Source organism: Castor canadensis, chromosome 7 (genome assembly GCF_047511655.1).
Source record: "Castor canadensis chromosome 7, mCasCan1.hap1v2, whole genome shotgun sequence".
Classification (NCBI taxonomy): domain Eukaryota; kingdom Metazoa; phylum Chordata; class Mammalia; order Rodentia; family Castoridae; genus Castor; species Castor canadensis.
Genome location: NC_133392.1, coordinates 63,591,465 through 63,602,427, shown reverse-complemented (window position 1 = coordinate 63,602,427; position 10,963 = coordinate 63,591,465). Strand labels below are relative to the sequence as shown.

The window sequence follows — 10,963 nt, the reverse complement described above, 5'->3', positions numbered from 1 at the left end:
TACATATGATGGCAAAAATCTCTGCATACAAACAGACTTCAACATCCTTAATGTTTCAAAGGCTAAAACAATAAATGGTGTAAAGAACTTCAAACGCGGGAAAAAAACATCTTTATCCATCCTACGATGAATCAGGAAACAAGGAAAATATAAGGTCAAGAAAGGAAGGAGGGTAGGCTCAGGGTTTAGTTCTGTGGTGGAAGGAGGGGAGAAGGAAAAAGGGAGGGAGGGAGGGAAGGACGGAAAGAAAGGAAGGAATATTTCATTCAGAACAAAAGGCCAATTTCTCTTTAGGGGATTTTATTTCAAAATAAAGCACAACTTCCATCCAGAACATGATAAAAGTTGTTTTGCCTCATTTTGCCCTTTGAAGAGGACATGGCTGTGGACATCTCTAAAATGTCTCTGCATAGTTCTCAGAAGTAACAGTTCCATCATTGAAAATGTTTCTCCATTTTCAGCTGAGGTGAGGTTTGTTAGGAAACCTCTGTAACAACTTATTCAGTGTTTTGGGAGGTAAACTCCTGGACTCTCCCAGGGTCTCCTGGATTAACCTCATCTTTCCTGCTTCCTGAAAACAGAACAAAAACAGTTAACAGTTCTAAAGTTTGCCCTGACATAGGCCCATAGTTTTCATAATGCTCTGAAGCACAAGGACATTAACTAGCCCCAGAGATCTATGTCGGTCGCTTTCAATAAAAGCGACTTGGAACCTACAAATGATCTGAAGCTACTAAGGCCGGCTAGCAATCAAGTGGAGGCTGGAAGCCAACATGTCCTCAGACAGTTTCATTACCTTTAGTTGTTTCAGACAATGTCTATTTGAACACGTTTAAATTTGTCCAAGTGCATTAACCATTCACTACTTCATTTGACTCAAAAAATTATGTAACGTGGGTATTAAATATTAACCTTATATATAGTAAAGCTAAAGTTCAGAGCCGTGAAATAAATCGGAATTATCAATAGTCTTCAAATAGCTTTTTCCAATTTGGCCGGGGTAAAGTAGCTCCCAAATGAATGAGAGGACTTTGCCCATCGCTTAGCAAAACGCAGGGAGAGCCATTATTTTTAGCCTCCCCATTCTCTTCCCCAGAAGGCACGCAGGGCTTGTTACCTGAGCACTCGAAGCACAATCGAAGAAATCCTGGATCTCTTTTCTGCACGCATCGTCGCGGAATTCATTCTGCTTCCAGCAAGCCATCATTATCGACATCTCCGTGATACAGGTCGCCTCTGGAGAAAAAGAACTGCGGAACTTTGAGTCACAATGAGACCTTTCCTCCCCGCCCTCCTACGCAGCCGCTCCTGCCCTCCTCGGGTTTCCGCTCCGGGGCCTCCTGGGCTCCGACTGCTCACCGCCCTTCTCCCGGCGCCGGTCCCCGACACGGTTAGCAAGGATGAGGGGTTTGTTAGGCTTCAGTATAGGCTTCCGCGGGTTCCCAAGCCGCGCCAGGCGGCCCCGCAGGCTGGGGGTCGCCATTATGCATCGCGCTCCCAGAAGGCTCTGCGGCGCCGTGCGTGACCCTGCGTGACCCCTACGGGCTAGATGGGGTTCGCAGCCCATCTCGCAGACAACTAGGTCGGCGGTCTTCCATTTACTGGACTTTCTGCGAGAACTCTTGAGTTCAGACAGCCGCAGGTCCATACCGGTTAGCAGGTTCGGAGACTCTTTGAGCTCCTACGTCCACGGAGGCCACTCCTTTATGGGCTTCGGGCCCTGAAGCCTGGGTGCAGAATTGAGCAGGGGACATCCAGGAAGGGGCCACGATAAATGGACATTGGTTTCTGGTGGTAGCCGGAGGCTCTAGAGGGTGACACAGGCAAGGCCGGATAGGAAGGAAACAAAAATGAGCCTTTTTTTTTTTTAATTATCCTATATTAATTTACAGAGGGATTTCATTGTGATGTTCCATGCATTAATGTAATGCACTTTGATCAAATTCACCCCATTATTCTAAAAACGAGGGTTTTTTTTTCCCCTTTTCGGTACTGGAGCTTGAACTCAGAGTCTACACCTTGAGCCACTCCAACAGTTTTGTGTGTGTGTGTGTGTGTGTCAGGTTTTTTCCCCCAGATAGGGTCTGGTGAACTGTTTGTCCCTGCGGGCTTCAAACCGCGATCCTCTTGATGTTTGCCTTCTGAGTAGCTAGGATTACAGACTTGAGCCACCAGCACCCTGCTTAAAAATGAGTTTTAAGGTGTTAGGAAGATTTTTGTTGCTTAATAAACCTACAAGAACTGTTATCTTTTGGGACCACTCCAAAGCCACAAGGAAAAATTAAGCTTGTATTATTTTGTAACTACTACTGAGATACCGTTGCTCATTTGTATGGTCCTATTGCTTGTGGTGAGGCTAAAATGCTTTCCCATTTATCATCCTATTAATCCTTTCGTCAGCTGTTTGAAAGTAGTTGGTAGTATCATTCCTGTTTATAGACTTGGACCTCCAGTTGTGATGCTTCATCAGACTCAGTTCTTAAGTTTTTTGGTTGTTGATAAAACTCAAAAGATATGCCAGCACTGGAGGCGTGGCTCAAGCAGTAGAGTGCCTGCTTTGCAAGCACAAAACCCTGAGTTCAAATCCCAGTCCTGCCAAAAAGAAAAAAAAAGTGAGCCTAACTTTGGGCTGGTGGAGTGCTTCAAGTGGTAGAGCACCTGCTTAGCAAGTGTGAGGCCCTGAGTTCAAACTCCAGTATCACCAAAAGAATTAGTAAATAAAAAACAAAACCTTTAAAAAAAAAAAAAAAAAGGTATGTCAGGAACTCTCAAGGCATTTCCAAACAAGCTCCAAGAACTGTTTCTGGTGATAGTATAATTTAAACAAGCATGTAGTTCTCAAGGCTAACTGCTTTGGAGGAGCAATATTTAGTTGGATATGTACATTTAGTGTTAAAATCATTTATTGCAGATATTTGGAAACTTCCCAGGACATCTGCATAGCTAGTTTTCTTTCCTGACTTGTCACACCCCACCACTATCAACCTGTTCTCTTATTTTCAGAATTATCAGTCTGCATTTATTGTTTTGTTTATGGTCTTATCTACTCCAACATCCAATTTTAAACGTAAGCACTGTGAGAGAAGGAACGTTGTGAATCCTGATGGTTGCTAATCCCCAGTGCCTAGAATAGTGCCAAAAAATACTCATTAAATGATCTTTTATGTCTCCAACTTCATCATGCCCAACAACCAAAAAATGACCAAGTACACTATTTTAAAAGCAGTTTATTATACAAAATGGAACCTGAGATAATAAAAAATAGCAACACTTGGGGTACTAAAGGCATCAGCAGTCTGTGCTCCAGGCCCACACTCCAGTAGTGTAAGTAAAAGATTCCTGTCAGACACTTCTACCACTAGTAACCACCACTTGTAGCTAGTATGCTGCTGATGTATATAGAGCAGGATGAGCCCCAAATCAGAGAATATTCACTTTGCTTGCTTTCTCCATGGGGAAAGTGAAGCTTTTGGTAAGTACCATGTAGCTATTCCTAGTTCTTTCTCATGTGGAAATGTAGCAACTGATTTACTTTTTTTTTTTTTTTTTGCACTACCGGGGCTTGAACTCAGGGCCTTCACCTTGAGCCACTCCACCGGCCCTATTTTTGTGAAGGGTTTTTCAAGATAGATCTTGAGAACTATTTCCCCAGGCTGGCTTTGAACCTCGATCCTCCTGATCTCTGCCTCCTGAGTAGTTAGGATTACAGGCATGAGCCACCAGCACCTGGGTGACTTACCCTATTCTTTTCTAAATACTTATATCAAGATAGGAATAAAGGAGAGTCTGGGAAGCACTGAGCACAAAGCAGGCCTGAGTCTCTAGCAATAATCCATTCACAAATTGGCCCACTTTGTAAATGAAAGTGATAAATGTGAATGTTAGCTGTTATAAGTAGACAGGAGAGATGAGAATTATTCTATACCTTGAATGACCATTATTTATCCCTTTTATTGTACATGATAAAATCTGAGTAGTAACCTAGGTTTGTACTTGTGCAATATGTATTTTGCACCATGAATCAGCACATGCATTGAAATTAGATTGTAAGCTTAGAAATCAGCTCCCTGTTTCTGATTCCTTTGAAGGTGCCTACTATATCATATTTTTTGGGTTTTTTAATTTTTATTTTTTTGGCAGTACTGAGGTTTGAACTCAGGGCCTCATACCTGCTAGGCAGGCACTCTACCATTTGAAACACTCTGCTAGCCCTTTTCTATATTGGTATTTTTGAGATATGACCTTGGGAAGTATTTGCCTGGGCTGGCCTCAAACCATGATCCTCCTGATCTCTGCTTTCTGAGCAGCAAGGATTTCAGGCATGAGCCACCAATGCCAGCAAACTTTTTGGTTTTCTGAGACAGGGTCTTGTTATTGTAGCCCAGATTGGCCTCGAACTCATGATCCTCCTGCCTCAGATGTATTTCTGAAGGTCTTGTTCTTTTCTGAAAGAGACCAAAAAGGTTAAGCAAACTTTTCATGCCATTATGAAGGACATCTTTTATCATAGACAAAAAATAATAGCTGGGGATACAGTTCAGAGGCAGAGCACACCTGGGTTCAATGCCTAGCACCACACACACACAAAAAGAATAAAATGGAAAAAAACAAAAAAAAACCTTAGCAATGAAATGTAGCCAAAACGGCAGCTTTCTTGATTACATCCTTAATGCCACCCAGTTACTGAAGCATCTAACATGATACATATTTACCTATGTAGCTATGAATGTATGTGTGTGTATATATATATATATATATATATGTGTGTGTGTGTGTGTATTTACACTCATATATATTGATAAGCTGTGGAACTTCTCTAATGATAATTCATTAATATATTTCAACCAGAGTAGCTCTAAGGTCCAAGATATTCTTCCTTCCACTGTCCCAGAAAAGGGTCATGGTCTTTTTACTCATTGGGGTTGTATGTTCAAATCACAGTAGTAGACAGCTTTAGCTGAATCCCCAAATCTAAAATTTTTATTTAGCCAGGCACTTACTATGGCTTAAATCCCTTTCCTTGCCTCATGTCTTTTAGTTTAGAGCATTGAGTAGGCTTCATCAAAAAGTAAGTCTACTATAAAGTTGTATGGAAGGGTATCAGTAATAGATTGAATGAAGATGGACTATTCATCAACTTTTCTGCCATCATTTCTAGCCTTAGCTCCATTTTTGATCTAAAATAGAACAGGACAATACATTAAATTGACATGGCGTATATTAGTCACTGAATCTTCATGAGATGAAAAGGGATTCCAGATATACTCCAAGTAAAAAGCAACCAGCAGAACGATGGCAAGATTTGTGTATCTTCTCTGAAATTGTGGGGAAGGGCCTAAACCCAGAAAGAAAAAGCCATTTATAATAAAAGGTTTGAAAGCTGGTGGAGAAGCTCAAGTGGTAGAGTGCCTGCCTAGCAAGTGTGAGGCCGAGTTCAAATCCCAGCACCGCAAAAAAAAAAAAGTTTGCCATGAAATACAACGTAAATATAAAAAATACAATCCCAAGGGCTGGGCATGCACCTGTAGTCCCAGCTATTTAAAAGGCTGAAGTAGGAGGATCATCTGAGTCCAGGAGTTGGAGCCCAACCTGAGTAACACAGTGAGGCCCCATCTCAAAAATATTTTAATTAGAAAAAAACTGAAAACCTAGAAACCAGAATAAAACCCATCAGAGGTTTTGCTTCTCCACCAGTGTAAGCTCATAAAACAAGACATGAGGAAAAGAGATTGTGAGAATTGTACTGAAGGATGAAGAGTTTGGGTAATACAACAGGAGTCTTAAGCCATAATCTGGCCTATCTTACCCACAACTGAAAGGATGAAATAGCTTCAGAAGTGAATAGTTCTAAGCTGGGCACTGGTAGTTTACACCTGTAATCCTAGCTACTTAAAAAGCAGAAATGAGGAGGATCGCAGTTTGAAGCCACCCCAGGCAAACAGCTCTCCAGACCCTATCTCAAAAAACGCATCAAAAAAAAAAAAAAAAAAAAAAAAAGGCTATCATAGTGGCTCAAGTGGTAAGAGTGCCTACCTAGCAAGTGTGAGGCCCGGAGTTTAAACCCCAATGCTACCAAAAAAAAAAAAAAGTGCTTTAAAAATTCTGTTGATCCAGGAATGGAGGGAGAGGGGAATTAAGGAGAATGATGGAGGGGATGAATTCAACTATGATATATTGTAAGAACTTTTGTAAATGTCACCATGTACCCCCAGTAAAACAATTAATAAAAAAAAAAATATGTTGGATGTCAGGCACCTGTGGATCATAACTGTAATCCTAGCTACTCAAGAGGCAGAGATCAGGAGGATTGGGGTTCAAGGCCAGTCCTGGACAAATAGTTCACCAGACCTTATCTCCAAAATACCCATCACAAAACAAGACTGGCAGAGTGGTTCAAAGTGGTAGAGTGTCCACCTAGAAAGTTTGAGGCCCTGAGTTCAAACCCCAGTAGCGCATAAAAAAATTCTGTTGGGCCAGCCTCTTGAGTCAAACGGATGTTTCAGGCTTCTATTTCCCAATGAACCAAGAACTCTATTTCCATCTCTCCTTGAGAAGCTCTATTATTATACATCATTAAGATAAAATACCTAGATAGAACACTTACCTAACATGCTCAAATCTTGGGTTTGATCCCCCCAGCAATGGAAAAAAAAAATCAGGGAATATAAGTGAATCCATGGTAAGTTTTCATTAAGGGCTTTGGGCAATGGCTGTTCCTTACATGCCATCGTAGGATAAAATCTGATTTTCCAAGTTAAAGCCTCTTTCAAGGACAGTTAGATATTTTTATTCCTTTTCATGAAGATCTCATGCAAGTAATCCCAAAATTTCCTCTGCTGTGTCTCATTGTTGTGGATCATGGCAGTGAGAGCTTCTCCCTGGTCCAGACCTTGCCAATAATCTTGTAGCCACATCTCTTTCCAGCTGAAACACCAAAGTGAAGGGTAGATTATGGAACCATAGCACAGTGATGGATCCTGCCTTTCTCTGAGTGGGGCCAAAGAAATCTTAGGCAGATAATGGTCTCTGGCTAGGACAGTGTTCTTCTGTGAAGGGAAGGGAATGTGAAATAAAACCAATACTAACCCGAGTGACAGGAAGTAAGCCACAAACACAATAAAGTCCACTCAATGAGTTAAAATTCCTGACTTGTCTCCTCCTGGCTCCTAAATGTGGAGGGAGTTCAGAGGTAGTGTGTAGCAGGGGTCAGACTAGGGAAGTAGTAGTCTTCCCAGGAAAGTGAGAAAGCAGGAGGGGGTCCTTAAATGGTTCTATTTCAAATTTCAAATGAAAGTACAGTGGCATCTAATACCTAGAAAAGACATAACCTAAGTATTTGGTTTTTTATTTTGTATTATTTACTTATTTTTGTGGTATTGGGGCTTGAATTCAGGGTCTACACTTTGAGCCACTCCACCAATTTTCCTGGGCTGGCTTTGAACTGCGATCCTCCTGACCTCTGCCTCCTGAGTAGCAAGGATTAAGGCATGAGCCACCAGCACCCAGCCTGAATTTTATTTTCTTAATGTTTTACACTTTCTCTCTAGCAAATCATATGTTCAGTATAAACTAGGTACAAATTCTTGGAGGACTCCATCATCAGGACCAAACTGCCAGCAGCACATATAATCAGCTTTCTGCTGCCATCAGTTTAATCTTCCCACCTGCAATGGGTGTGGCCTGCTACAAGTGGCTTCAATATTTTTCCACTCCATCTCCCTCCCATGCAGACAAACCTTGCTTTCCAATGTTACCACCTTCTACTACAGTAGCCTACTGACTTCCCTTCCAATCCACACTGCCCACCATTGTTAACTATTAACCTTCTGAAAACACTCCTTCAATTCTGTCTAGAGTAAATGTATACTTTTGCATCCAAGTTAGGATACTTAAGAGTGAAAGGAGGGCTGGGGGTGTAGCACTCTTGCCTACTTAACATGCTAAATGCTCTAGGTTCAATCCCTGGCCCCATGGAATAAAAAAGTGAAAGTGGGTGTTATTAATAATTATGCCTGCTTGCCAGGCACGAGTAGCTCACATCTGTAATCCTAGTTACTTGGGAAGCTGAGATAGGGAGTGGGAGTGAGGTTTAGGTTTGAGGCCACCCTGGGCAAATAGTTCCAGAGACCCCCATCTCCAAAATAACTAGAGCAAAATGGACTGAAAGTGTGGTTCAAGAAGTAGAGCATCTTCTTTGCAAGTAGGAGGCCCTGAGTTCAAACCCTAGAACCATCCCCCCCACCAAAATATATATGTGCCTGTGTGTGTGTGTGTGTGTGTGTGTGTGTGTATGGCTAACTGATGTAAAACCCTGACAACTGCAAAAGAACCACCTTCAAAACTGCAGAAGAACTCCCTTCAAAATGTTCATCTCAAGCTGGAGGTGTAGCTCAGTGGTAGTGGTAGAATACTTGTCCAGTGTCCAAGGCCCTGAGTTCAAGCCTAAGCATGGCCAAAAAAAACAACCAGCTCATTGTCCAAGAGACAGAGATCAGGAGGATCACCATTCTAAGCCAGCCTGGGCAAATAGTTCACAAGACCTTCTCTTGAAAATACCCAACACAATACAGGGCTGGTGAGTGGCTCAAGTGGTAGAGCAAGCACGATGTCCTGAATTCAAACCCCAGTACTACAAAAAAAGTCAAGTAGCTGATCATTTTATTTTTCAGGTCAGTCCAAACTCCTGAGCCTGGTATACAAGCTATTTATAACCTGGCCTATTTAGTGCTCACCTTTCTCTCCCATCACCTCCCTGCACAGGTCCTCTGCTCTGGCTCATTTGTTTTGAATCACTATGGCAAACACTGACCACATAAATGGATTTTCATGTGTACCCTTGAATTACATTTTACATCTTTACTCATAGTTTTTTGTTGTTGCTTTTTGTTTTGTGGTACCAGGGCTTGAACTCAGGGCCTTCACCTTTAGCCACTCCACAAGCCCTTTTTGTGATGGGTATTTTCGACATAGGGTCCCACTAACTATTTGCCCAGGCTGGCTTGGAACAGTGATTCTCCTACTCGCTGCCTCCTGAGTAGCTAGGATAACAGGTGTGAAGCCACTAGCACCAGGCTTTTACTCAGCTTTTTCAGTTTTTCTTATCTTCCCAACTACTCTATTATGAATTTATGTATTTATTTTTTGAGGTAGGGTCTGTCTGTGTAACCCAGGCTGCCCTTGAACTCTGATCCGCCTGCCTCAGCCTCCAAAGTAATGGGATTACAAGCATGCGTGGCTCTCCACCTATTTGGACACCTGAAAGACAGTGTGAGCCCATTTCATAACTTTCTCACACTCCCCTCAGCAGTGGGTGCTACTTCCTTGCCCACAATAAGCAAATAATAATTTGACTTGACAGCTACATGGTACCCCAGCTGTCCCTACCTGTCATTGTCAGGAATCTCTTCCACATTGCCAAAGCCAGGTGTGGGCACTGGACAGTTCATGTGTGAAGGCTGAGCAATATGAGGCTCAGGCACAGGGATGTCCCCAGGAGAGGCTGCATGGGCGTTCTCGGCGTCCAGCCGAGCCAGTTCGTGGTCACAGACAAAACACTCAAAGCCGTTGAGGTAGTTGGGCAGCAGAGGATCATTCACCCCCCACTCCCGGTGTTTCAGCCTATCCAGAAGGAACTGGTTGGTGATGCCCCCAAGTTGCTTGTACTCCAGAAATTTCATATACTCCTCGTCATTCTTGTCCAGAAAATCAATAAACTCTGCCAGCTTCTGAGGGGACTCAAAATCGTCAATCAGGATGATGGAGTGGGTGTTCGGCATCCAGTCCCTCACAGAGGGAGAGCCGCGGTAGACGGGCACAGCACCCAGGTGCATGGGGCGCCACAGTTTTTCTGTCATGTAGTCATTGCAGATGGCGTTTTCGAGGGCCAAATGGAACTTATAGCGGGACAAGAAGGCTAAAAGCTCCGGATCCTCGGTGGTGGCCGTGGCTGTGTCCTGCAACCGCGCGGTGGGCAGCTCCCGATTCTGCAGACACTTCCCGTACGAGTCCACCTGAGCGGGGCAGAGCACCGCCGTCAGGAGCGTTCGGAGGGTCGCCCGGCCTCCCCCGGCCCGGGACTCCGCCCCGCCCGCTCCCCGCCGCGCGCAGCCCGCACCCACCGGGATGTAGCGCATGAGCTCACGCACGTAGCGGTCCCGGTCTGCAGGCACGTCGCAGTGGGACTGCAGGTACAGCAGCGGCGCGTAGCCGCGGCGGCGCCACTCCGCACGCTCCCGGAGCGGAGGCGCCGGGCGGCGCAGATAGGCGATGCCGGGCAGCCACTGCAGCGTCAGCGGATAGTCCGAGTGACGGCTAAAGGTGGCGGTGAGATTGAACAGGCGGATGCCCGGACCGTGGCTCAACAAGAAGTTGTTGAGAGGCGACTCCTCGTGTAGGAGAGCCCAGCTCTGGTGCTCCAGGCGCGGCAGCGGCGCGGCAGAGGCACGGAAGTCGGTGCCGTAGAAGAGCAGCGCACGCGTCAGCGGGTCACTCCGTACCCGTAGGTCGCGGGACGCCACGCATGCGCCGCGCGCACATTCGATGCGCTCCGAGTCGCCTGGGAAGTGAGGAAACAGCCCTGGGCTCCACCACAGCAACACGGGCAAGTCCACCGTCTCCTCCCTCCCCGGCCTCGGAGTCCCAGGACCGCGCACCGCCCCCACAGCGCCCAGAGCCGAGGGCGGCCGGAAAACCGCGCCATCCCACGGTTCCGCCCACTCCGCCTCCCCGCCGGCTTCCCTCTGCACCTCGGGCCCAGAGCTGCTGGCTGCACAGACACTGAGCACCCCCAGGGCGGCCAACACAGCCCCGGCACAGCCGGCCGCCATGTCCACTCTGGCACCGGGGACCACTCGGACAGCACAAGACCCCGCCCCGCCGTGAGTTGCGACGGACGTGGTCCTACGCCACAGGGACACGCCGCGCATGCGCCGCTCCGCTTGAGAGAAACTGAAGAGACATGGCG

The 10,963-nt window shown here is 45.4% G+C and overlaps 2 protein-coding genes across 3 annotated transcripts; both read right to left on the bottom strand.

Annotated features, from left to right (window-relative positions):
• Positions 1 to 283: 283 nt before the first annotated feature.
• Chchd1 (coiled-coil-helix-coiled-coil-helix domain containing 1) lies at positions 284 to 1,529 on the bottom strand. The gene is made up of 3 exons (XM_020174428.2): positions 1,360 to 1,529; positions 1,118 to 1,236; positions 284 to 571 (listed from the first exon to the last, which is right to left on the bottom strand). The coding sequence occupies exons 1-3, from the start codon at positions 1,481 to 1,483 to the stop codon at positions 458 to 460; spliced, it is 357 nt and encodes a 118-aa protein (XP_020030017.1). The 5' UTR covers positions 1,484 to 1,529; the 3' UTR covers positions 284 to 457.
• Positions 1,530 to 3,211: 1,682 nt separating this feature from the next.
• Fut11 (fucosyltransferase 11) lies at positions 3,212 to 10,927 on the bottom strand. 2 transcript variants are annotated; one of them, XM_074079205.1, is made up of 4 exons: positions 10,119 to 10,927; positions 9,385 to 10,010; positions 6,605 to 6,924; positions 3,212 to 4,445 (listed from the first exon to the last, which is right to left on the bottom strand). In XM_074079205.1, the coding sequence occupies exons 1-3, from the start codon at positions 10,923 to 10,925 to the stop codon at positions 6,777 to 6,779; spliced, it is 1,581 nt and encodes a 526-aa protein (XP_073935306.1). In that variant the 5' UTR covers positions 10,926 to 10,927; the 3' UTR covers positions 3,212 to 4,445; positions 6,605 to 6,776. The 2 variants fall into 2 exon arrangements, with proteins under 2 accessions (XP_073935306.1, XP_073935307.1); XM_074079206.1 differs by lacking the exon at positions 6,605 to 6,924.
• Between the last annotated feature and the right edge of the window lie 36 nt (positions 10,928 to 10,963).